The 27,900-nt window shown below is 42.8% G+C and overlaps 1 protein-coding gene across 20 annotated transcripts in view; it reads left to right on the top strand.

The window, feature by feature from the left end:
- Positions 1–27,900, top strand: part of MSI2 (musashi RNA binding protein 2) — a 561,091-nt gene that overhangs the window by 446,567 nt on the left and 86,624 nt on the right. For all 20 annotated transcript variants that reach the window (XR_006356258.1, XR_006356257.1, XR_006356256.1 and 17 more), the window contains exon 9: positions 26,133–26,247. Coding sequence is in view for 17 of the 20 variants with exons in the window: in XM_044000333.1 (XP_043856268.1) it covers positions 26,133–26,247 (115 nt within the window). In the remaining 3 variants the exon portion in view is untranslated. The remainder of the gene's footprint in view (positions 1–26,132; positions 26,248–27,900) is intronic.

Raw genomic sequence — 27,900 nt, 5'->3', positions numbered from 1 at the left:
GAACCCACGCCCTGCCTGTGGGGAACAAAGCCATGGACTTAGAACAGCAGTTCTCAAAGTACAAACCAGACAAAAGAAAGGAGGATGACATAAGTTAAACACAAGGAAGGCTTCCCTGAAAGCAAAAACTTAACAGATGTATGAGTGAGTTAGTGAAATGTTCTTTTTTTAAAGCTGTTTTATTTTCAGTTCCCAATTCTCTCTCTCTCTCTCTCTCTCTCTCTCTCTCTCTCTCTCTCTCTCTCTCTCTCTCTCTCTCTCTCTCCCCACACACACACACACACACACCCCTCTCTCTCTGCTCCCATTGAGAGAGCAAAAAACCCAAACCCTTTCTACAAACATGTATAGTCAGGGCAGCTAGGTGGCACAGTGGATAGAGCACTGGCCCTGGAGTCAGGAGTCCCTGAGTTCAAATCCATCCTCAGACACTTGACACTTACTAGCTGTGTGACATTTAACCCCAATTGCCTCACCAAAAAAAGATAAAAAAGGAAAAAAGAATGAACAGAAAGCATCATCCCTCCTTGAAGGAGTTTGTAGTCTCATTCACTTTGATGTAGGGGGAGGAAGGGAGTTTATCATTATGACCTTTTCATTTCACTTCTTAATATCCCTCTGTTAGATTATAAGTTTCAGAAAGGCTTAGACCACGGAGCCCTCTTTGCATTGTTCTTCCCTACCCACCCAGTACAACACCTTATACATAATAGACACTTAATGGATGGTTGATTTAATGAACAGAAAATTCAATTAATAAGTGCTGACTGTATACAAGGCAGTGTGCTATGTGTTGCCAATAAGAAGCGCTCCCAGGCAAAGCTGCACGGGGCCTTTGAGGTGGAAGAGATCACTGTTGGCTCATGGGTGTTAAGGAAAGTCTCATGGAGCTGGACCTTGGAAGAAGGGAGGAACTTTATGGCCAGAGGTCAGGTGGCAGCTATTCTAAGAATAGGGACAAAGCATGACCAAAAGGGATGCCTCGGGAGAGGAGACTTTAGAGCAATTCTTTATGAGACACTTAGCTCAACCCATTCATTTTCTATATGAGGAAATAGAGATGAAATGACATGCCCTGGGTCTAATAGAGCTGGGATTGAACCACACATCTCCTGACTCCAAATATAGCACTCATTCCATTTCATCACATTGACCCGTCATGTTGATGGTAGAGGGCAGGACAAGAATGGAAAATAGAGGATAGTCCAGTGTGGTTGGGCCATCAAGCGATCTGAAGGGAAAAGCGGGGTTGGTAGTAGAAGATAAGGCTGGAAATGTGGGAACAAAGATTTTAGAGAAGGAATTTTAGAGGCTTTCCAAGCCAACTCCCTCACAGCACAGATGAGAAACTGAGGTCCAAAGAGGTTGAATTGCCCAAGAAAATACAGGCAATAAATATCAGAGTCAAGATTTGAGCCTGGTTTTCTGCAAATCCAGAGCTCCTCTTCCCAACATCCCATGATGTCTAGGCCCTAGGATGCCATAATCCAGCACCTTAGTTTACCCCTCTCCACATAACTCTGTGTTTCAGTGATAGTCTTTTTTTGTGGGGGGGGGGTGTCGTGGGACAATGGGGGTTAAGTGACTTGCCCAGGGTCACACAGCTAGTAAGTGTCAAGTGTCTGAGGCCGAATTTTAACTCAGATCCTTCTGAATCCAGGGCTGGTGCTTTATCCACTGCGCTACCTAGCTGCCCCCTGATTCAGTCTTTTTTGATGTTCCTCTTATGTGACTTTGTTTCTCAGTTTAAAGCATTTTCACTGGCTCTCCCCTCATGCCTGGAATATTTTCCATCCTCATCTCTACCTCCTGACATCCCTCGGCTTCCTTCCCTCAGCTAAAGTCCCAACTTCCACAAGAAGCCTTTCCCAGTCCTCCTTATTATGCCTAGTGCCTTTCCTTTGAGACTATTCTCAATCTATCCTGAATATTTTTTTTTTATGTAGTTGTTTGCTTATTGTCTGCCCCTGTTAGACTGTGAGCTCCTTCAGGGCAGGGCCTGTTTGTTTTGCCTTCTTTATATCTCTAGCACTTAGTACTAGACACTAGCTCAGTGCCCCCACATAGTGAAAGCTTAAAAAATACTACTTGACTAAATTGTATGATACAGGCAGTAAATGAATGGACAAAAGAACTGACCTTGTAGGGTTTTTTTTAGTTCCCTAAGGGTAGGGCCATCAGACATTTTAGGATCATTGTCCTCAGAGGGGCAACCCTATATTGTATCCCCCATGTGTTTTCCTCCAATAGAAAGGATGTAAGATCCTGGAGGTAAGAGTGGTGTTATGTTGTCATTGTGTCCCTGCTGACGACCAGCAATGTTCTTTGAATGTCATGGGCACTTAATGCTTGGCAAAATGAAATAAATTTCATTCACTTCAAAGGAGGAAAAATTGGATCACACACCAGGAAGTAACCAAAATGGTCAGCCTATACCTGGAATGCATTCTCTCCTCTTTGCCTCTGCCTCTTAGAACTAGAACCCAGGAGGTGTATCTATAGCAGCTTTTGTCTGTTTGACACTGAGAGAGCTACAGATCTCAAAGCACCTCCTGCCTTTTTTCACCCATTATCTTCATTAAAAGTCATAAAGGGAGGAGGGGAGGGGGAAGGGGTGGAAGAAATGATGCCAAGAACTTTAAAAACACATAAACTTTGGGGGCAGCTAGGTGGCGCAGTGGATAAAGCACCAGCTCTGGATTCAGGAGTACCTGAGTTCAAATCTGGCCTCGGACGCTTGACACTTACTAGCTGTGTGACCCTGGGCGAGTCACTTAACCCTCATTGCCCCACTAAAAAAACCCCAAAACTACACACATAAACTTTAATGGCAGAACCAGAGATGGAGTCCAGAGAAATCTATGACAATTTCACATCAGCTTTGACCTAGAGCTAGAAAGCACCTTAGAAGTCAGTCAGTTAATATTTATTAAGCATCTACTACTAGACACTGTGCTAAACTCTAACAATTCAAAGAGAGGTGAAAGACAGACCCTGCCCTCAAGGAGCTTACAATTTAATGGAACTAAATCAAACCAGAATAACCTCTTTTACAGAGGAGGAAACTGAGGCATATAGGGGCAGTGAGGTCACCTAAGAAAGAAGAAGCAAAAGCAGGATTCCAGCCTGGCCCCTTTGGATTTTTTTGCAGGAAAGAATCCATCCTTTCCATCAAGGCCAAATGTGAATGTCACCTACATAAGTCAGTAGAGCCATCTTATAATTATTTGGAGAGAAACCTCACTCTTGTCTGTTCCACCGAGCCCCGAAGTAGGTGGATGCTGGCTAATAATGCCACACGTGGCTTCCCCCCTGATTGAAGCAGTAACCTCAGCAGTGGGGGTACTTGCTTGATTAGGGGCCAGATAGCAGCCTCAAAGCAATAGAAGAATAAGTGATAGTCACGCAGAAGGGAGACTGGAATTAGCAAAGAGCTGAGTAGGAATTTCATTAGGGGCCCAATTATTTGTAGCAGGAAATCAAAGCTTCTCCCCTCTGGCCAGGACTCAAGAAATCGTCTGAAAGGAGTAAAGGGTAAGATTTATTTTTAGAGGGGAGAGACTGAGAGTTGGTTCCCTTTGCAATTTGCCCAATTTGCTGAGTTTAACACACACACGTTAAATTTCATTTAAGGAAACCAAATATATAAAAATTAGAAATTATACCCAAAGTTGAACTAATTAGGAGTAACTGGGAAAGCAGTGTGATGTGGTGGAAAGAATGCCTGATTCTGAGTCACAGGACCTGAGTTCAAATCCTGTTTCTTCTACCGACTCTCTGATTTGGGGCAAATCCCTTTATCTCCACAAGCCTCAGTTTTATAAAATGAGGGAGTTGGGGGGAAAAGATGAGGGGTTTGGACTGAATGTCCTCTAAGATCCTTTCCAGCTCTAAATTTATGATCCTGGTTGTTTATTTTACAAAAAGACTTAACCCTACAAAGCAAGCCCTCGGCATGTTTACAGTGATTTAATTTACAAAGACTTTATGCACACACTATTTTTCTGGGAATATATTTCTTTAGCAAAAGCAAAAATGCACCAGGGGACTTTTTAATTATCTGTGTTAGTGGAGGGGCAACAGCTACAACCTAAAGCACAGGTCTCATGTCCTTCCCCTGCTCCAGAATCCTCAACTCCATCTCCCTGTTGTCTCTAAGATAAAATAAGAGTTCTCAGCTTGGCATTTAAAGCCCTTTACAATCCAGCATCTAGCATGCCTCTAGCATGCCTTTCCAGATTTATTTCCTATTTCTCTGTTGTACGCACTCAGTGTTCCAGCCAAATTGGCCTGCTTTTTCCCGTCCTCCACACTGGGGATGCCATCTCCTGCCTCCACAAAAAAGCCTTTGCACAGGCTCTGTAGGAAAACAGCAGAGCACAGATGAAAGAATACTGGGGCTGAAGTCAGAATACCTAGGTTTGTATTATACCTATGATACCAAATACCTGTGTGACCTTGGGCAAGTCACTTAATTTCTAAGAAATGGGAGGTGTGCAAATTTAGAGACATCTCCACCCCAAATGTTCTTATGGACTATTCATGCCCGACCTCTGGTAAGGCATCCAGAGTTATTATCAATCTGGTCATTCAAGGTCAGACACACTGTATCTTGATCCCAAAAGAGTGATGCCATTTTGGTCCTCTTCAAACACAAAGGACAACAATCAACCAACCAACTAATCTCTAGGCTTTCAGTTTCATGCTCTTTAAAGGGAGAGGAGGTTAGCCTAGTTAGACTAGTAGCCTCCTTCCTTACATACATACATACATACATACATACATACATACATACATACGGTCTCATTGAAGTGATCAACCTATACTTGGAATGCATCCTCTCCTCCATACCTCTGGCTCTTAGAGTTGTTCAGTTGTATCCAACTCTTCTTGATCCCATTTGGGGTTTTCTTGGCAGAGATACTGGAATGATTTGCTATTTCCTTCTCCAGCTCATTTTACAGATGAGGAAACCTTAGTTTCCAAGAAGGGTTAAGTGACTTGACCAGGGTCACACAACTAATAAGTAGCTGAGGCCAGATTTGAACTCACAAAGTAGACTCTAGGCCCCAGGCTTTAACCACTGCGCCACCTAGCTTCCCAGGGCCCTAGCATTTATATAACTCTTTAATAAGGTTTGCAAAAAAAACTTTACATAGGTTCAGTCATTTGCTTCTCACAATAACTCTGTAAAGTAGGTATTGTTCGTATTCCCATTTTGCAGATGAGGAAACTGAGGCTGAGAGAGGTGTTAAGGGACTTCCTTGCCCAGGGTCACACAGCTAGCTTAGTGTCAGAGGAAGATTTGAACCCAGGTCACCTAATTCCAAATTCACCAGCCTTTCCACTAGTTCTACAATCCGTGATTAGGTGGATGCTAATCAGAGAAGCCTTCCTGTATCAGTTAGCCACATAGTGTCTTTCCACCAACATTGGAGGCTGTTGACCTGAGCAGCTGCAGAGCTTGTACTTGCTAAAGAAACTGTTAGCGCAGCTCTGTTTAAATCAATAGAATCAGTATAGAGTATGGCCGGGTGTCCTTGGCCCAAAGATGCTGCTGTGTCTGACCCCTGGGCTTACAAGAGGCCAGTCCTAGTAGATGAGCAACCCCATGAGACAAGGTAGCTTGTGTCGCTTGATGGGGAGGAGGCAGTATAATTTGTGACATGAACCTTAGTCCCTGCCGGTGCAGGGAACTGAAATGTGAAATCTTGCCCCACCCCTCCCCTCCTCCCAACCCCCAGGCACAAAAAAAAAGGCAGCCAGGAAATGTACTATCCCTTATTCATGGGAGAGTCCTGGGTTACTCTCCTTAGCTCAATGATGTTTATATTTCTTGTCCAGGCTCCCTATCCTTCTCCCACAGAGCCAAAGGTAGAGGAGGGTGGCATCCGAGGCCTGCCATGTGTAAATCTTCTGGACTTAAAAACCAGATCTTTGAAGGAGCCCTCAGGAGATTGTGGGAACAGGGGAACAAGGGAACAAGGAGAGAAGGAGGAAAACCAATAAACAAGGGTATAAAACTGAGGTAGCAAATCCTGTTTTGGAGTCTGAAGACCTGGCTTTTCTGTTTTCTCTTGTTTAACCTTGGCCAAGTCACTTACCTTGTATTGGCATCATTTTCTTCATCAAATCCTGCTGTAGGTGCAGGTAGGTGGGGAAGGGGATAAAGTACCAACCCTGGAGTCAGGAGGACCTAAATTCAAATCCAGCCTTAGATACTAACTGTGTGACCCTGGGCAAGTCACTTAATGTCTTGTGAGAATCAAATGAGATAAAAAAGATACTTTGCCATCCTTCAAGCACTAGTTAGTCGTAGGTACTATCATTATCATCTTTATTGTTGTTGATATTATCATGCCTGAAAGAGTTCTGGATTGGGATTCAGAATATCTGGGTTTGAATCTTGGCTTCACCCCCTTACAATCTATATGACCTTGAGCCAATCATTTGGCCTCTCAAGTCCTCGCTTTCCTCAACTGTCAAAGGGAGGCTGTTCTAGATGCCCTTTAAAGTCCCTAGAGCTAGGATTCTAAAAATACCATCCCACAGTAACTGTAGCCCAGGGTTTTAGGGAGTATGGCCCCAAGCAGGCTCTTGTTGAAAAAGAACACAGGGGCTCACTAGCCAGGGCTTGGCTTTGTGTCAGATTCCTAGAATAGTGTCACTGTCACCGGGGAAGTGCCCCGTCTCGAGGTGCCCGCTCTACCTCCCAGGGACCCATCTGAGGCCCCAAAGGCTGAGTTGTTTCATGTTGGGCCGGGGGGAGGGGCAGTGAGGTGGGCAGAGTAGGAAGGAGACAGTGAGGGATTAACTAGGCTGCCGTGTTCAGGAACCTATTTCTAGCATCCTTCTCACTTGTAAGCTAATTTTAGCCTATCCATTCTGCTTCCGTTGCCATTTATAAAATGAGAATGTCAAATGCAGTATTAAACAAGGCAGGATGAAGGCAAAAAAGAAAATGCCAGAGAGGCATTTAATAAATGAATCTACGTGTTTATGTGGGAGGGAGCCACCCCACCAAACGGCTTAAAACACACATGCTGAGGCACTCTTTATGTGGAAGCTCAGAGTGCTGGGGCATGGGAGGGGGGGCGGGAGAGGGAAGGAGAAATGCCCAGGCCAGGGGGGCAGAGGCCATGAGGCTTCTGATTTTTTTTTTTTTTTTTGGTCAAAGGTTATTTAGTCCAGAGGGAAGTTGCCTTGGCTATCTATCCTGGGCATAGGATGCATTTCCCCCTTAGCTCATCTGTCCTTCAGATGTCCTTGGCAGCTAGCTTCATTGCAGGAGTGGCCAAGGAGAGAGTGAGAGACAGAGATAGAGATAGACAGACAGAGAAAGAGAGAGACAGAGAGAGATGAAAGGAAAGAAAGAGAAGGAAGGAGGGGAAAAGGGAAGAAGGGAGGGAAGAGAAGGAAGGAAGGAAAGAAGGAAAGAAAGAAAGAAAGAAAGAAGGAAAGAAAGAAAGAAAGAAAGAAAGAAAGAAAGAAAGAAAGAAGGAAGATTTCCTAAAACAGCCCCTTGCTAAGCAAGGATAAGGGGTTCCAAGGCTTATGTCAATCAGTGTCAGGGGGGAATAGTGAAAGTACAAACTCTCTCAATCTTGACATCACTTTTCAGACAGTGTCCTTCAGTTGGACTTCCCTTCTTGGGGCTCAGGAGTGAAAGGCAGCCGCCACCATCCCCACCCTCCTCCTCCAAGAGTCTTTTTACCCTTTCCTCTCACACCCAACAAATGGGAGGTTCTGGGATGAATTCACCTAGTCAGATGGGTGGAGATGGGAAAGAATGAAAAGTGGGAGCAAGAAAGAGAAAGATGGGAAGAGCAAAGGGAGTGGCCACCGTGGCTGGGAGTTTCCCCATCTTTCTCTGCTTTGCCTGTCTTCTCCTCTGCCTTCTCATGCTGAATGATCACATTCTAAATACAGATGGAACCATCCCCAGGAAAATCACTTAGAAAGGCTCCTGGTTTGGGTTTTTAGTTTTTAACATCTATTTATCTTATGGACCAGACCCGTTTTCATTGATATAGGAAACTCTTTCCCATCAATGTATATTGGCACTTCCAGGGTCTTAAAGAGTTGCTTAAGGTACTGAGAGATGAGTGACCTGCCTGGGGTTGCACAGCACTGTCAGAAGCAGTGTTTGAACCCAGGTCTTGGTGACTATGAATGAGACCAGCTCTCTCTCCACTACACCACACCTCATTAGATAATAACAATATTTTACAAACTTCCTTCTTTAAACAGGACTTTTCACACTTCAGGTCCTTTAAGTAGGTAGCAGCTAGGTGGCACAGTGGATAAAGCACCGGCCCTGGATTCAGGAGTACCCGAGTTCAAATCCGGCCTCAGACACTTGACTCATACTAGCTCTGTGACCCTGGGCAAGTCACTTAACCTTCAATGCCCCGAAAAAAAATGTTCTGATTCTTCTCTCACAAAATGATTAACGTGGAAATATATTTAACATGATTGTACTGAATAACTCTATCAGATTGCTTGCTGGCTTTGGGAAAGGGGGAAAATTGGAACTCAAAATCTTACAAAAAAAGAATGTTGAAAACTATCTTTACATGTAATTGGGAAAAAATACTATTTTTAAAAAGATGTCAACATTTCAAAACAGCACTGGGAAGCAGGCCGTGCAAACAGAAACTAAAGAAACTAGACTGAGATGTTAAGTGACTTGACCACAGTCATGCTTCTAAGAAGAATTAGGAGCAGAATTCATATCTATATCTTCTAACTCCAAGATCAGGGGGCATGAAAGTGGCAGAGCCAGGATTTGAATCGAAGTTTTCTAACTCCAACTCCAGCAATTTTTGTAACACACCATAGATGCAAGGGATTAAAGGAAGTACTTTGTTTTTGTGTTCAGTCATTTTTCAGTAATGTCTGACTCTTTGTAACCCAATTTGGGTTTTCTTGGCAAAGATACTGGAGTGGTTTGCCATTTCTCTCTCCTATTCATTTTACTTATATGGAAACTGAGGCTGGAGTATCTGAGGCTAGATTTGAACTCAGTCAGGGATATGCGTCTTCCTGACTCCAGGCCTGGTGTTTTGTGCACTATGTCGCCATCTAGTGGTCCACAGAGGGCCCCAAAATGACCTACAGATACTTTCCTTCTGAATCTGTAATCATTCTACCAATTATAATTCTCTAATGTTGACAATTCTATAAAACAAAGGGGTTGGAATAGATGATAACAAAAGTATGATATAGGTCAGCTCTAGACCCCATGATCCTGCAGAGCTGCCCTGATGTTCCAGATACATAGACATCTCCTCTCCATCTACCACATGCCTCTTGTCCTTTAAATGGAAACTCAGCACCAGCTCTCCCAGGAAACTTCTCGCACCCGCCAGGGCCAGTCTCTAGTCAAATGATGTGGTGGGGAAGGTCTATCTTTGTGGGACCCCCCCCCCCAATCTTATTTGAAGAGTTTCCTGACTGTCTTAAAAGCTAGCATTTACATAGAAACTGTTGGCATCTTATAAACATCTCATCTGGTCCCCACACAACAGTGTGAAGATGACACTATTATTATCCCCATTTCACAGATGAGGGAATGGAAACTGAGAGAGGTCAAGCAGTTTGCCCAGGGTCACAGAGCAAATTAAGTGTCTGAGGCAGGATTTGAATCTTCTTGACTCTGAGTTCAGTGTTCTATCCACTGCACCCCCTAGCTGCCCATCTTCCTCCTTCCACCTCTTTCTCCCTCCCTTGCTTCTTTTTGGGAGCTCCCTTCTCTCAGAATCTCATTTTTGTTACTCTCTCCCTTTGCTGATCTTGCCTCCCTTTACCCCATGCCCTGGCTCCCTCCCTACCCCTCAGTGCTCTACTATGGAATCTGTACTCCCCACTGCAGGCTGCCAGCTTTTCTGGGCAGAGGAGAACCCTGATAATTCATCCTAATTGGGCAGGGGAAGCTCTGTCTGAATTAAGGAAAAGTAGGTGCAATCTGACTTTTTTTTTTTTTTAAGAAATGAAGTTTAGTCACTACAAAACACTGAGTAACACTGCTAGCTAGGGAAAGGGCTGCAGGACTATACATCTTAGGGAACCTCAGTGCTTAAACAAATGCATATGCATCATTTATAATTAGCACATTCATCCTCTGAAGGTAAATGCTGCTATGGAAGGCCTTTACTTTTAAGTAGGCTAATATCTCCCTTGTTTACTGATCAGCTTACACAGAAGCTCTTGTTTTATAGCTGGTTTGGGGTTTTGCCCAGTACAAGGGCAAATCCAATTGAGGCCAAATATATTAAATGCCTACTATGCGCAAAGGAAAGACAAGACCATGTCTCAGAGTTGGTCCAAACAGGGATTTGTTGGTCTAGGTTTTGCAAACTCTGTAAGGTGAATACCCTTGTACAAGTGTCTACTTGAGCTCCAGTGCACCTATTGGCCATTCTCCACAAGAAAAATAGCTTTTGTGTTTTGCTTTGTAAGTGGAGAAGAGAGAAGAGCTATTGTTGGTACATTGACAGCTCTTTGTTCCATTATTCTGCCATTAAGGAGCAATAACTCACAGTTACCCTCAGTTCTCCATACCATGAATATCTTAGTTTTGTCCTCTAGAAAAATTCAATTAATTTGTACACACACACACACACACACACACACACACACACACACACACACACACACACACCAGTCTAGTTCAACCATTCTGGAGAAACTAGGTGACACAGTGGATAGAGTTTCATTAGGAAGACCTGATTTCCAATCCAACCTCAGACACTTACTATCTGACCCTGGCAAATTACTAAAACCTCAGTTTGTCACAGTTTCCTCATCTGTAAAATAGGAGTGATAATAGTACCCACCTCCCAGAGTTGTTGTGAGGATCAAAGGAAATAATAATTCAATGCTTAACAGTGCCTGGCACATAGTAAGTAAGTGCTCTATCAATATTAGCTGTGGTGGCAGTGGTGGTGGTGGTTGTAGTTGTGTGCTGAAGAAAGAGTCTTTTGCTGATTCCTATACCATCATATGTTGGGTTCAAAGCCCCTATCTTCTCTTATTAATTCACTATGGAACGAGGAGGTTAGGACTGTTATTTCTGCCACCACCCCCCCCCTCATCCTAGCCCCACTCAGTGCTATCAAGCTTCTCCAGACTTCCCGCTTTTCCTGGGCCCCCTCAGATCTGAGCCTTTCCCTGTCTAGTACCATAAAGCTATCCACTCCTCCCACCATGCCCCAGCTAGAAAATCAGGAGAGCAACATCTCCACAGGCACAATATCCCACCCCCTCCATGACCACAGACTTGGCCTTCTCCCAAAGGCCAGCAATGAGGAGCCCCCAAGTAACAAAAAAAGGACAACATCATCCCATCGCTGAACTTGACTTCAGTCTTGCTCTCATGATGCCTACCTGAACACAGACATTTGGCATGTTAGTTTATCTGTCTTGCTCTCTTATGGCACTGAAAATCCTTAGGGACAGGGTCCATTAATTCGTGGGGCTGCCTCCCCATGAGCTGTTTCCAAGGCAGTCTGTTGTGGTGCAAAGAGTCCAGACTTAGAGGCAGAGGACCTAGTTTTGAGCCCTGCCTTTGTCACCTGCTAATTGTGTGATCTTGGGAAAGTCTCTTGACCAGCCTCAGTTTCCTCATCTGTAAAATGGGGGCAGTAACGGTCCACCCTCCCTAACTCACAACACAGTGACAAGGGCAGGGGACTTGGCATTCGAGGGCCACACTTCCTGATTTTGGCTCTTGTGCTCACCAGCCATGTGACCTCAGATGTACGTTATTCAGCAGGCATTTATTAAGGTCCTGGTATGTGCCAGACTTTGGGACGTGGATACAAAAATAAAACTGTCTTTACTTTCAAGAAGCTTCATTCTACTTGGAGGAAATAACTTGGACATAGTTGTTTTTGTTGTTGTTTGTCCTTCATTCTCGAAGAGGACTGTGACATCAGGTGATGTCATGGCTTGCACTGAATTGGATGTAAGTGAGGCAGGGCTGTGCAAGGTCACCAACCTCACTCTCTCCTCCAGAGCCATCTGAGTCCAGTGGTAAGATATATATATCAGGACAGCCGGAGATAGCCCTGGATGTTTAAGAGAATTAGGGATAAGTGACTTCCCTAGAGTCACACAGCTAGTAAGTGTCTGAGGTGAGATTTGAACTCAGGTCCTCCCAACTTCAGGGCCAGTGCTCCATCCACTGTACTACCTAGCTGCCCTACTCGGACACAGTAGATACAGAATAGATATGAAGTAACATGATGGGGGGCAAGATATGTTTCCTAGAGAAGGTAGCACTTGAGGTGCCTTTTAAAGGGAGCCAGGGATTCTAAGAGGCAGAAATGAGGAGGGAGGGCACTTCAGGTATGGGAGATAGAGCTAGCCTGTACAAAGGCATGGGCACATCTAGAATTTAGGTTTCTCAAAGGAGAGTAATGTGTAGTAAGCCTGGAAAGGTAGGGTGGAGACAAATTGTGAAGGGCTTTAAATGCCAAATCAGTTTGGATTTTATCCCCAAGGAAATAGGGAGTTATGGGAGATTCTTGAACAAAGGAGTAGCACGGTCAGACCTGTGCTTTAGGAATAACAGTCTATGATCCACTGAGGAGTTCAGCATGAACCCTTTGCTCCAGACAAGATCACCCAGTATAGAACACAAGGAATCAGACTGGAAAGATTGGCTGGATCCAGATTATAGATGACCCAGAAAACCAAAAACAATTTCGATTTGAAATAGTAACTCTACGGTAATCATTTTAAATTTCTCTAGCTTCTTCTGACCTCTCTTCTGCCTGCCATCAACTTTTGGGTCTTCTTTATCAGAGTCTTTGCTCTAATGAATGTTTTCATTGTCTTTAAACAAGGCAGCTGGAGCAAAAGCTTTCAGATCGATATGGTTCTCATAAAAATTTCAAGCACCTTAGTCCTCCCATACACCACCTTCTAAGTCTCATTTTCCAGGTTTACCAGGTGTAAAGAAATCAGTTCAAGGTCCGTGCTCCCCTGGCCTGGGTATGTCCTGCAGAAGATTGGGCATGGCCCCATCCAAAAGGTCTGTGAGGGGCTGAGAACTGGCCGGGAATTTCTGATAACACGAGATCAATTTCTCACACTGGTGTATTACAGTCTCCACTCAGCTCCCCCTTTAGAATTTATCCATCAGCCATTCAGTCTATTTTCATTTATTAAGCACTTACTATGTGTGAGGCACTGTGCTAAGTCCTGGGGTTACTAAGAAAAAGGAAAAACAGTAGCTTCCATTCTAATGAGGAGAGGAGGGTGAGGAAGAGATACAAAGCAAGAACAGAGTATGTAACAGGCATCCTGACAGGGGAAGCTGAGTCTTGAAGGAAGGCAGCGATTCTAAAAGGCAGAGGGGAGAAGGGAGAGAATTCCAAGCATGGGGGACAGCCGGGGCAAAGGCTTAGAGATGGGAAGAGGAACACAGTATGAGGAACAGAAAGGAAAGCTAATATGACTGGATTATACAGGGTGGGGAAGAGGGCTAGACATAAGAAAACTGGAAAGATAAGAAAGGACTAGGTTGTGATGAACTTTAACTGCCAGAGGAATTGACATTTAATACTAGAGAAATCAGGGAATCATTTCTGCTTATTGAATAGAGGGGTAAATGGTGAAGCTTCTTAGGAAAGGGCAGTGAGGTAGCATGGTGGATAGAGTGACCAGGCCTGGAGTCAGGAAGACTTGAGTTCAAATTTGGCCTCAGACACTTGCTATCTGTGTGACCCTGGGCAAGTCACTTAACACTGTTTGCCTTGGTTTCCTCATCTGTAAAATGAGCTGCAGAAGGAAATGGCAGTATCTTTGCCAAAGAAACAAAACAAAACAAAAAAAGGAGTCACAAAGAGGCAGACACGACTAAAAATGACTAAAACAAATGGACATGTTGAGTTTAGGATTTCTCTGGACATGCAGTTTGAAATGTTCAGGACACAATTGGTAATGTGACTGTTTACTCAGGGGAAAAACTTTATTATGTCTTGGGATTTTGTAGCTTTAGGTGGTCCCTTTTCAGGTATTTGGTAAAAGATGTAAATGGGGAGTCTTAACTGGTTCCGGAAAGGCTGTTGCTTCTCTCTGGGGCTGATCATTTCTCTAGAAAAAGTCAAGTAAAACCATTCTGCAGGACCTTTCACTTTCTAATCCAACAACAGCATCCCCCACAATGCCAGCAAAAATAATCAGCACCAGCAAATGTAAGAATGGGATTCACAGTCATTCACAGCCAGCATGTGACAACAATGACTTTCAACTGTTCGTAGCTTAAGGACAGACCTTTGTTGCTAGTGAAAAGCCCAAGGATGGTCAATTCTCCAATGAAACACAAATTGATTCTTGGTTTGGTAAAATTAAGAGTTTTCTGCTCTTTTCTTCGGAAGCTCAGCCACATGCGACAAATCGTTTAATCTCTCCAGGCCTCAGTTTCCTCATCTGTAAAATGAAGGGATTGGATTAGGGAGTCTCAACAGCTCCTTCCAGCTCTAAATTCTGTGATCTTGTGAAAAGAGATCGTGGCCAGAAAATACTTTGTAAGCAGCAAGTCCTTACCTACAGGTCCCTATCTCGCATTATACCAATTCTGGATTCTCAGCATAAATTTATAACTAGTGGAAAAGAAAAAAGGGATCAGAGACAAGAAAGAAGGTGAATGCTCTCAGAAGAGGGCAATAAGTCCATGAGGCATCCTGCCTCTGATTCATACTTTAAAGGGATGTGTTACTGTCCCCAGATCTAGGATTGTCAAATGGGTCTTCGGGTAAATTCGTTTTACTCTAGCTATTTCACTCCGATGTGGAGGAAGTTAGTAAGCTACACCAGGCTCCCCACACACACATGCACACCCAGGACCATTGAGACACGTGACAATGTAGCTGAATGAGTGCTGAACTTGGAATAAGGAAGACCTGAGTTTTTATTTTGCCCTCAGCACTTAATAGCATTGGGATCCTGGACAAGTCATTTAACATCTGTCTCTCTCAGTTTCCTCATCTGTAAGATGGGGAATAAAAATAGTACCTCCCTTACAGGTTGCTCATGAAGGTAATGATATCATGTATTTAAAGTGCTTCTTAAACCTTCAAGCATTAGATAAATGCCAGCAGTTACTATTATTAATACCATGAACAAATCACTTTACCAGTCTAAACCTCAGTGTCCTTACCTATGAAATGGGGATAATAATATCTCACATGTCTGTTCTTTTTTTTTTTTTTTAAATTTTTGTTTTTTGGTGGGGCAATGGGGGTTAAGTGACTTGCCCAAGGTCACACAGCTAGTAAGTGTCAAGTGTCTGAGGCCGGATTTGAACTCAGGTACTCCTGAATCCAGGGCCAGTGCTTTATCCACTGCGCCACCTAGCCGCCCCCTCATGTCTGTTCTAAAGCTCAAATGAAATGAGAAAATGTGTGTAAAGGAAGAGTTATGCGCTTGCAGCCTTCGATGCTCCTGAGTCCAGATTCAAATGTAAATGGGAAATATTTAACAAAATAAATAAAAATACGATAAAACATAGATCATATCCCGTTTTAAAACTAAGTAATTATCCACCTTGGGATCTTTAGGTGTGGTTTAATGGCCTCCATTTCTATTTGAGGTTGACACCACTGACATACAACACTTTGGAAACCATAAAGGACAATATTGGAGTTGGCTGTTCTTAGTACTCACCATGGCCTGGTGGATAGAGAACCAAACTCAAAGGCAGGAAGGTCTGGGTTCCTGCATCTGACACGCATTGGCTCAATGACCTTGGGCCAACCATAGAAATTCTCAGGATTCTAGGCAATTCTACAGGTTAGAGAGGAGGTCCCCACCTCCATTGTGGAGGGCATTTCCTTGGCCCTGAGTCCCCTAGCCTGATGAAATCCTAGGTCCACTCTCTGTCCTTCTCCCTGAGTTTTATTGCCACATCTGGTTTGCTAAGCAAGTAATATATTTGTGGAGTGCAAGTCTGAAATCCATCCCCTCATGCATCTGGGGAGGTAAAGCATTTCTTTTTTTTTTTTTTTTTAGTGAGGCAATTGGGGTTAAGTGACTTGCCCAGGGTCACACAGCTAGTAAGTGTTAAGTGTCTGAGGCAGGATTTGAACTCAGGTCCTCCTGACTCCAGGGCCGGTGCTCTATCCACTGCGCCACCTAGCTCTGCCCCAAGCATTTCTATTTATTGGACTCATAATGGTCATTTGTTCCTTCTGAACATTATGTCTGGGACCATGTGTTTCTCTTAGTCATGAATTAAGAATTCACCTTTCTGGTATCAGCAGTTGGCCATTGCTTACCCAGTGAGCTTCATTACAAAGTTGTTGTTTTTTCCCTAACTGTGCGGAACCAAATATCATTTCTTTGTTAATTACTAGTCCTTCAATCAAAGAACCCTCTTCTTGTTATGTTCTCTTGTTATGAACTATTGTAGTGAGATGTGGAAGGTGAACCAGGTCTGCATTAATGAAAGGAACTTGGGAATCCCAGCCTAGAGATGCTGCATCTCTCCAGGATCAAACTTCCCCCTTTTTCAAGTACATCCTTGGACAGATTAGCTTGAGAATGGACTGTGCTTGGGAGTTGATCATGGGTGTTTTCTCATCAGCCTTGCTAAAGTTTGGGCCAGGGGGAATGGGAGATGGGAGAGATGTACAGTAACAGCTTGAAATCGGTTCTACTTAAGGCTGGTTGTCATGGGAATAGCCACCATATTGATTCTCTTTCCCTTCAGTTCACTACCCTGTTTGCCATTGTTTACACCTAGAACCAAGTGACAATGGAGAGTCAGGTGAGCTACTCCTGTGACACATGTGGGACTAAATAAAATCCAATCAATCCCCTGCCCTGTACCCTCTTATTAAAATACTTTCAGTTCAATCCCTGCCCCAGCTCCCCTGCCCAAAGAACCCAGCCTACTAATGCTATGGGCATTATTGGACTGGAAATTATTGGACAGGAGCAAATGCTTAGATCTGTTTGTTGACTTGGAATAGAGAGAGCTCTCTTCTTGTTAACATGGTAATTTATTGGTCACGTCTGCCTGGAGGGAGATCACGTTGGATCTGTTGAGTTGGGTGGGGAGGGGGCAGAATCTTTTTTTTATTTGTAATAAAGTATTTTATTTTTTTCCCATTACATGTAAAGATAGTTCTCAACTTTTGTTTATACAATTTCAGATTTTTCTCCCTCCTTCCCCTCTTTCCCCCCTCCCCTAGACAGCAGGTAATCTGATATAGGTTTATATATATATATATATATATATATATATATATATATGTGTGTGTGTGTGTGTGTATGTGTGTATATATATATATACATATATATACATAAAACATTAAACATATTTCTGCATTAGTCATGTTATAAGAGAAAAATCAGAACAATGACAAAAAACCTCAAAATAGAAAAATAACAGCACCAATGACAAAAGAAATAGTATGGTTCATTCAGCATCTATACTCCACAGTTCTTTTTTTTTTTTTCCTGGATTTGGAGATTCTCTTCTATCATGAGTTCCCTGGAACTCTTCTGTACCACTGCATTGGTGAGAAGAATATAGTCCATCACAGTAGATCAACACACAATGTTGATGATACTGTGTACAATGTTCTTCTGGTTCTGCTCATCTCACTCATCATCAGCTCACGCAAGACTCTCTGAACTCCTCCTGCTCATTGTTTTTTACAACACAATAGTATTCCGTTACATTCATATACCACAACTTGTCCAGCCATTCCCCAATGGATGGGCATCCCCTCAACTTCCAATTCCTTGCCACCACGTAAAGAGCAGCTATAAATATTTTTGTACATGTGGGTCCCTTTCCCCTTTCTATGATTTCTTTGGGGAAAAGACCCCAAAATGGTATTGCTGGGTCAAAGGGTATGGACAGCTTTATTGCCCTTTGGGCATAATTCCAAATTGCTCTCCAGATTGGTTGGATCAGTTCACACCAACAATGCATTAGTGTTCCAATTTTCCCACAGCTTCTCCAACATTTATTATTTTCCTTTTTTGTCATTTTAGCCAATCTGATAGGTGTCAGGTGGTACCCTCAGAGTTGTTTTAATTTGCATCTCTCTAATCATTAGAGATTTAGAGCATTTTTTCATATGGGAATAGATAGCTTTGGTTTCTTCATCAGAAAACTGCCTGTTCATATCCTGAGGGGGCAGAATCTTAACCTCAGTCACTTAACAGTCAATCCATTTTGTGGAGAAAATACCCACTAACGAATACAGAAGGAAGAACAGACAGACTAACATTCCCAAGCTGGGGAAACCACCAATCAAATGTAGCAGACGTGTTTCTCTCCTTTCATCAATCCCCAGTCTTACAATCTATCCATGATCTCCATCATGGGGGCTAGGATAGGGACTACAACTGTGGTTCCCTGGATTTAGGAAATTCCCCCTAACAATGTAGGTCAGCACCATGTCTGCAATTCACAGTCTTAGAGCTTTCTTGAGCCACTGAGGGGATTAAGTGACTGGTTAGGGTCTAACAATGGCAAGAAGAATGCAGGTGCAAAATATGTAAGACCTGATATAGGGAAAGGAGTTATAATGATAACGATAACCAAAGCATTATCAAAGCTCAGAATGTTGTTTGCAATTGTCCAGATGTAACACTGCTCCATAACAAACTTCACAATGTTTTTTAATGGGAGTCATCATCCCAGTTACCCCTAATTTTCAAGCTGTGTGGAGTAAAAAGCTTTAAAAATATAGAGGTCTAGAAGAAGGAATTGGACGCATGTAGGAATAGGATAAGGTATATTGTATCCCCGTGATATGGAGGGGTACCAAAGATGCTTGCTCTCACTGAGCCTAGGGAGGACACGCTTCTATTCCCTTACTTGATTCATCCATCCAGCAATCAATATTTATGAAATGCTTCCTACATGCCAGGCACTGTGCGAGACATTGTGCTAGGCACTGAGGATACAAAGACAAAACTAAAGACAGCCCTTGCCCTCAAGATTTTTACAGTCTAGCTGAGGGAGACAACATGTACATGAATGGGTCTATATAATTAATATATGCAAATATAGGTATATTCTTAATATGCAAAATAGTTCAACAATTATTTTGTCTCTGCATAATCATCTTCAGAAAATTAAATATAAAAGAATAATAGCAAGACATTGACTTGTTCTCGGACTTTCTATCTGAACTCTAAAAACAAAAGGTGAAAACTTATTAATTTTATTATCATTATTATATGTTATGATAGATTTATGCTATATATCTCATACACTATATCTATATTAACTGATTATTAATTTACTCTCTGCTGTGCATATTATATCATAATGTTATATTTGTATCATTTATATATTATCAATTAATGAGGATGATGAAGAAATTCTCAAAATCACAACTGTGTGGGAGCAGGATGAGGTCCATATCTTCTCTGAGGCTGTCCTGAGGATTCTTGGGTAGAGCCTACAGAGCATGAGCTCACTTTATCCACCTGCATAATACATAGTCTACCTGATGTTAAACAACTTCTGAGAGTCTGAGGAGAGGAGATGAATGAGGACAGCAAGACAAGATCATAACAACATACCTCTATGTGGGACCCTGAGGTTTTGCTACATGCTTTCTGCATGACAACCGTAGAATATTCTGAGAACACACACTTCCCATTTAAAAGATAAAGAAACTGAAGCTCTAAAAACTTTAAGTCATTTGCTCAGGATCTCACCTGTGCACCTGGAGTGGCTCATCAAAAAGGGCTCAATGAGTCTCCTGAATCCAAGTCTTGTGTGTTCTTTCCATTACACTTGTGAAGAACTCGGGATCATACGTTTAAAGATGGAAAGGACCTTAGAGGTCCTATTATTCAACCTTCCTCATTTTATAGTTGTGTAGACTGAGGCTGAGAGAGGTTGAGTGACTTGCATAATGTCACACAGGTAGTAAGAGTGTGAAATCCATAATTTGAACCCAGGTCCTCCTATTGTGGGGGCAGCTAGGCAGCACAGTGCATAGAGTGCTGGGCCTGGAGTCAAGAAGACTCTTTCTCCTGAGTTCAAATCCAGCCTCAAATATTTCCTGGCTGTGTGACCCTGGGCAAGTCACTTAACCCTATTTGCCTTAGTTTTCTTATCTGGACAATTAGCTGGAAAAGTAAATGGCAAATCATTCCAGTAACTTTGCCAAGAAAACCCCAAATAGGGGGCAGGTAGGTGGCACAGTGTATAAAGCCCTGGATTCAGGAGGACCTGAGTTCAAATCTGGCCTCAGACACTTGACACTTGCTAGCTGTGTGACCCTGGGCAAGTCATTTAACTTTCACTGCCCCCACACACAAAAAAATTAAAGTTAATTTTTAAAAAAGACAAAAGAAAGAAAAAGAAAACCCCAAATGAGGTCACAAAAAGTCAAATATGATTGAAAAAACAAATCAAGAACTCTGGCTAATGTAGCATTCTACACTATATCATTCTATTGGTAAAAAAAAAATTTGTATTGGTTGGAACCAAGAGAGCTGAGTAGGAAAGGCTTCCTGATAATAAGAAATTCTGCCTGCCCTTTCTCTTTTTCCTTCTTTCCTTCCTTTCTTCCTTCCCTTTTATTCTTTCATCACTTGTATTCTGTCTTTTGTTCTTTGATTTTGTCTTTCTTTTCTAGGGATTAGAGTGTCTGTATTTTGACTATATTTTTTCTAAATTATTTTGATACAATAGACACTTCCCAACAACAGCCAAACAATACCTCCCCACACCCCAATCATAAAGCATCATTCCCTGTAACGTTCATCAAAACTCCTTAATAGCATAATTGCAGCTGTTGGAACATGTCACTTCTACTTTCACAGTTTGCTCACTGGTAACAGAAAGGAAGGATCCATGCCTTGCTACTGATAGTAGGACACCTAGCTTATGGTTTTATTTGAGTTGAATGCTGTTGCTTTTTGTTGTTTGGTCATTATATCCAACTCTTCATGACCCGATTTGGGGTTTTCTTGGCAAAGATACTGGACTGGTTTTCCATTTCCTTCTTCAGCTCATTTTTTTTTAGGGGGGGGGGGCAATGAGGGTTAAGTGACTTGCCCAGGGTCACACAGCTAGGAAGTGCCAAGTGTCTGAGGCTGGATTTGAACCCAGGTCTGCCTGAATCCAGGACTTTATACACTGTGCCACCTAGCTGCCCCTTATTTGGGATTTTCTTGACAAAGAAACTGGAATGGTTTGCCATTTCCTTTTCCAGCTCATTTTACAGATGAGGAAACTGAGGCAAACAGGGTTAAGTGAGTTGCCCAGGGTCACACAGCTAGGAAGTATCCAAGACCAGATTTGAACTCAAGAAAATGAGTCTTCCTGACTCCAGGCCCAGCACTCTATCCACTGTGCCACTTTTTTAGCACTGTCTTTATTTACGTTGGTGAAGCCATTTTTCTTCTGTCTTTTCTTCCTTCATTCTCTCACCTCATATGTATCTTCCTACCTCTGAGTCCTTCGCATTCATCATTTTTTACAGGATAGTAATATTCTATTACATTCACATATCATTATTTATTCAACCATTCTTCAATCAACGGGCACATATTTTATTTCCAACTCTTTGTGATCACAGTCATGAATACTTCTGTACATACGGCTGCAGTTCTTTCGTTAAAGCCTCTGAGATGGGGCAGGATGACATGTGGCTCAAGTACCCGAGCCGTTCTTGGCACCATGCAGAAGGCAAGCCTGCTGGCCATGCTCAGGAGACAAGAGTGAGTTTTTGGCAGAATTCACACAGTTGAGTGCCACCAAGAAAGATGGAGGGAAGTAAAGGCGCTTCCCCTGGAGTTCAGTGCATTTAGCTGAGGAGCAGGAAGAGTAGGTGGTTTTGTTTAAAATATTCCCATTACAGTCGGTTAACCTTCATGTTACCTAAATGAAAATTGTATAAACCTGAAATTTTCGTTGATCAGGTTGCTTAGGAACAAGCGTAGGGTTTTCATAAGACAATGCAATAGACTGTCACTGATAGGGCTATTAGGAAAGGAGCTGGTTTGCTATATTATTCTCCATTTCGGGGTCTGAGTTGGGTAATTATCTGTTTGCATGTACAGAGCACGCCCACCTTCCCTGGCTTGTTAAGAGTGGCAGGGTTCATGTAAATCATGTTCCCTGTTGAAAATAAACAGTGGGGCCTCTACCCCGCCGGACCCAGGAGAAGAGGCGTGTTTCATTTTCTTTAGGATCTGTGGGTCCAGAAGCAAACTACGATGCGAACTGAAGAATGAGGGAATTATCTTCCATCTGCCTAGATGTACAACTCTTCTCTCTTTTAAGCCTTTAGGGAGATAGCAACTAGAAATACCCCCCACATAATGCCTCATTTAACCAGTCACTTGGGGAACTGAAATCTACCCTCCCCACGCCCACTGAGGACCAAAGCTTTTCAATTCTAACCATTTGGAGTGAAATCTTACTAAATGTTTTAACACAATATTGAAAAACCTACATCTCTGATCAATGACCAATCATGACTTCAGAGGACTGATAGTAAAGCAAGCTTCCTGCCTCTGAGCAGAGAGGTGGTCATCTACAAGTACAGAGTAAGGCACAGTCAAATTGCTTAGTCAGAAATGCTGAACATCAGCTAGGTGGTGCCTGGAGTCAGTCAGAAAGACCTGAGTTCAGATCCAGCTTCAGACAGTTACAAGCTGTGTGACCCTGGGCAAATGACTTAACTCTATTTGCCTCAGTTTCCTCAACTGTAAAAACTGAGCTAGAGACGGAAATGGCAAACCATTCCAGTATCTTTTGCCAAGAAAACTCCAAATGAGGTCATGAAAAGTCAGGCATAACTGAAATGACTGAACAAAAACAAACTTGATTTCTTTATTACAAGGTAGAGATTTATTTTGGGGGTAAAGGGGAATGTTGGGATGAGACAGCAAAAAAAAAAAATTAGTAACATTTTAAAAAATAAGATACAAAAGTGGAATGAATGTCCTAGGTCTTGGTGGGATCTACCTGATGGGAAGTTGTTAAATTTTTTTTTTTGTTAGGTATGTTATGTCGAAATATAGTGGGGGTTTGGAATAGGGGTTCTTAGGAATTCCTCTTTAAAGAATTTCACCCTTGGGGGCAGCTAGGTGGCACAGTGGATAAAGCACGGGCCTGGATTCAGGAGTACCTGAGTTCAAATCCGGCCTCAGACACTGACTAGCTGTGTGACCCTGGGCAAGTCACTTAACCCCCATTGCCCTGGAAAAAAAAAGAAAAAAAAGAATTACACCCTCTTGCACAGAAATCCAATTATAATAAAATAATAGTTCATTTAGGGGCTAGGGAAAGGAAACCAAGAAAGAAATCCTTGGACTTCTTCTCATGGGGAGAAGGCATGGCACAGAGCATTGCTCTAAAATACCTATCTCCTCGAGCAGGAGACAGGCAGATACTTTTATAGAGGACTGATGGGGGTGATCATCTGACTGTGGAAAGTTCCCTTATTGGGGGAGGAGCATCCCCCACTGGTGGTGGCTGGAGGAATTGAGTGAGGGGTGACTGCGGATCTCTCAAGCCATCTCTTTCCTCCTTAGGCCACAAAGGCAGCAGCCATACCTAATCTTATCTCCCCAGGGGTGGGGGAGACTGAAATGAAGGGTTATGGTCCTGGAGCTAGCTCAGTCCCGATCTGAAGCCACTTATCTCTTTAGGTGTCTCTGTCTTTTGGTTTAGTTTCTCAAGGAGAAGGTTCTTTGATGTACCCCAGAGAACTTCTGGGGTGCTAGGCCCATAACAGGTGCATTATAGAGCTTCAGTTATGAGTTCAACTAAATGGCCTCCAAACATGGTATATAGTGTTTGGGTGCTGAGCTTGGAGTTAGGAAGATCTGAGTTCAAATCCCATTTCTGATGCTAGCAGCATGACTGAGTAAGTCAAGTCAACAAGCATATTAAGCCTTGACTTCATGTCAGGTTCTGTGCTAAGTGCTGGGACTACAAATATGAGCAAAAAGAAAGTCCTTGCCTTCAAAGAGCTTATATTCTAATGGAGGAATACTATTTTGCTGTTGTCCACTCATTTCAGTCGTGTCTGACTCTTGTGACCTTATTTGGTGTTTTCTTGGAAAAGATACTGGAGTGGCTTGCCTTTCCTTCTGCAGCTCATTTTACAGATGAGGAAACTGAGGCAAACAGGGTTAAGTGAGTTACCCAGGGTCACACATCTAGGAAGGGTCTGAAGCTAGATTTGAACTCAGGTCTTCTGAGACTCCAGGCCCAATGGTCTATCCACTGAGCCACCCAGCTGCCCCAGTATAAAAGGGAAGGGAGTAATCTGGGAACAGGGAGGTGTGTGTTTGTGTGTGTGTGTGTGGGGGGGTGTTAGAGTGAATTTTCAAGGCAAATTTCTGCAGCATGCATGTGAAAGTCCTGTGGGTCAAGAGTGCTGCTGGAGAGGGAAGTCACTTGACCTCTGAGATTTTTGCTCCCTTATCTGTAACATGAGGGGATTGGACCAGAAGATAGCCTCTAGAGGCCATCCCAGCACTAAATCTATGATCTGTGAACATGTATTACATACGTTCCTGTCTTAGCATCTATTAAATATAATTTAACCTTTTATCAATGATTCAGGGTCATCATCCTGACTGTAAATTGTGCTACTCTGCTTTATGGTACTGTCCAGATGTGCCTCTAAGCTAAATGGTCCCAGACTATCACCAGTGATTTTTGCTTTACATAAATTTGCATTACCCACATTCAAGAATTCGGAAAGGAATCCACATTCCCCAAACCTGATGATTCCTTTACTGTATAGTGCTGTGCTCTCTCTCTCTCCACTCCTGTCCCCTAGCTTGATGATCTATGGCCTCCCCCACTTCAAAAAAACAACTTTAAAAGCCCCCCAGAAAACCCCTCCGAGTGAAAGCAGAAGAACCGATAGAGAGACCTCTGGCAGTGACAGAGGTGTCTGTCTTCTGTCTGTCCATACTCCAGTACCTCAGATCCCATGCATCTGTGTCCAGCCCCTTACATGTCTGCTCCTCTTCGTGTCATTCCTCTCAATTCTCCCAGGCCCTGGACCCCCATTTGTTTCTCTTCCTTCTCTCGCTGCTCTGCCCCCAGCTCTGCCACATGTCCTTGAATGGCATGCTGGCCCCCTCCCTCTCCAGGTTGGCAGTCCCCTTCCTGCCTCCCTCCCTTCCTTCCCCACATCTGTGGGTAAATTCATATTACATAAATATTGCTTTATGTAGAGGTCTGTGGGACAGTCCGCTTATATAAAGCAAGAACTGTCTGTATTTTTCCTTTCTTTAATTTGTCTGTTTCTTTCCCTGTACCTGGCCTTTGCTATCCCATCCTTCTGATCAGCTACTACCTAGCTGCTATGGGCTAGGAAACCAGAAAAAAAAAATGAGTTTTTTTGGAATTGTGTGGCAAGTAAGTTGTGTAGGTTCTGAGTTGGTTCCGGGGGCCCTCTCGCGAGCTAAGTGCTGACCTTTGTAACAACTTTTTGGGATGATTCATGGGGCTTTAAAAAAATTTTTTTTTCTCCTACATTCCTGCCAGATACAGTTTTCATATAAATGATTTTTTAATAAACGGACTGATTGGATTTTCAAGAACTTCTAAAGGTGGAAAAGTATACATAAAGAAATTGGGAGGAGGTCACTTTGAGGTAATTCAATACATAAGAACTGAAAAGAGATGGCAATGGGGTTTGAGGTGGATGGGGAGGAGGCAATGAAGAGAAACACAGCTGATGCTTTAACTTCAGAAAGAATACTTGGAAATAGGTTTCAAGGACAGGATTTCTTCATTATAACTTCAGTCACCTCGGACTTCCTGTGTTCTTCCTGTGATTTCTCCCAAACCAGGGATTGATTCTTTTAGGCAGTTTTGTTAGAGAACCATCAGCCAAGGCATCATTCCTCAGCGTGTATATGTCTTGCCGGCTTCCTCTGCCCCTGATTTCCGTTTCGTAGGGTCTTCCAAAGCAAAATTTACACAAGGGGTATGTTTTCTTAAATATTTATTCTGCAGGCCATTTACTCTCCTTAGCTCTTTTTACTTGGAGTGTAAGGAGCTCAGCTAAAAATAACCTTTCTCTTACCCAGATCAAGTCTGCATTTGACATTTCCCTAGAATTAATTAGGCATCTCATTTGTATATTTTTTTTTCCCCTCAATAGGTAGAATGTAAGAAAGCACAACCTAAGGAAGTGATGTTCCCACCCGGGACAAGAGGAAGGGCCAGGGGCCTCCCTTACACAATGGATGCTTTCATGCTAGGCATGGGAATGCTAGGTAAGTCCGGGGGTGATACTAGGGCCCATTAGGACTTAGACAGGGAGGTTGTCTGCCATGTCTCTGGCTTAACTTTCCTGGGCTACGATTCCGCTTTCTAAAAGCAAGAAGGGAAAGTGGGGGTGGAGGGTAGGGGGAGTCGGGGACCGTGGGCAGAATCCTGTCTATTTAAATGATTAGCATTTTTCTTGGATATCAGAATTTGCATTTAAATGGATGTTTTAAATAGCCTGTTTTTACTCTTATTCACACCAAAAAAAAAAAAAATGAGATGAAAGACAAAGTGTGTTTGTTTCTGACCTAAAAGCATCTCTCCTGGCTTTTAGAGAAATTGAGAGACACATAGAAATGCCCCTTCTCTTAAAGGATATCTCTGACAAGTCCACATAGATAATTGAAAATCTTGCTGTTTAAAATGGCAGGCAAGATGGAGAAAGCAGTGAAAGACGCTAATTGTGTAGGTCGCAACAATAATAGAAATTTCAGGGCAAGAGTAACGGTATTTTTAGCTCCGGTTATTGTGTGTCCAGAAAATACTAATAAAATGTGAATAAATGTTACTTAATGGTAAAATTCCATTTCAGGCACAAAGATCCTGTCTAGTTTTAAATGGGTTTTCATTAGGTTTGGCTTAAGGTCCCTTCTCCTACAGCGTCTGATAAGATTTCTTTATGTATTGCTAAATGGATTGCTGTTTAAACTACTGCTGGCTTTTACTTTTAAAAACTTTCTGACTGTAACTCCAACTAGTTTCTAGAGGAGTCCTCCTTGAAGGAGGTTTATAATCGAAGGAAGGCTGGGGTTAGGGTCAGAAAGCAGAGGGTTCCGAGTCCTGACACTTGATAACTACCTGATATGTGACCTTAGGGCAAAATCACTTAAAACTTCTCTTTCAGCTTCAATTTCCTATCCCATGTGTAAAATGGAATAAAAATCTTTGCCGCTGCCTCCTTGGAATCATACAGTAGAGCTGGAGGGGTGGAACCTGAAGGTCCTTTAGTACAGCTCCCACATTTTGGTATAAGGAAGCTGAGGCCCCCAAAAAGTTAAGTGCCCAAGGTCACACAGGTAGCTAGTGGTACAACTAGGATTTGAACCCAGGTGCTCCGATTCAAACTCTAGCTTGCTTTCCATTACATCATGTTATTTCTTACTGATTGTTGTTTGAAGAGTGCTTTGTAATCTTTAAAGTGCTGTAGAAATGTGATTTGTTATTGCTATTATTATCCCCTTAGAACTAACTACTTGTCTGGGGGAAAAGAAAGCAAAATATAGGGCTCTTAAGTAGAGCCAATGGCACTTCTGAGTTCCCTTTAATGCATATAGATTGTCAGCTGAAGATGGCAGCTAAGGGCCCCAGGACATGGAATGATGGGAAGACTTTCACATCTGGGACCTGAAATTGTTCACCAACTTTACTGTATGACCTTTGATGGTTACCTCTCTGGGTCCCAGCTTTTCACTTTCTCTGTAATAAATAGGAAGATTCTTAAGAGAGAAGCAGAATAATACAAGAGACCTTAGGTCAGCATGTTTCCCAGTGCAGAGGAGCAGACTCATATTCAATATCTAGTCTGTGGAGACCAGGACCCAAGAATGGTTTCTTCATAGCCATTAATCTTTATGGTTCTGTTTGCCTGGCCCTTCTCACAT

Source organism: Dromiciops gliroides, chromosome 4 (genome assembly GCF_019393635.1).
Source record: "Dromiciops gliroides isolate mDroGli1 chromosome 4, mDroGli1.pri, whole genome shotgun sequence".
Lineage (NCBI taxonomy): Eukaryota > Metazoa > Chordata > Mammalia > Microbiotheria > Microbiotheriidae > Dromiciops > Dromiciops gliroides.
The sequence above is the reverse complement of the archived record's forward strand: the minus strand, read 5'-3'. Positions and strand labels throughout refer to the sequence as shown.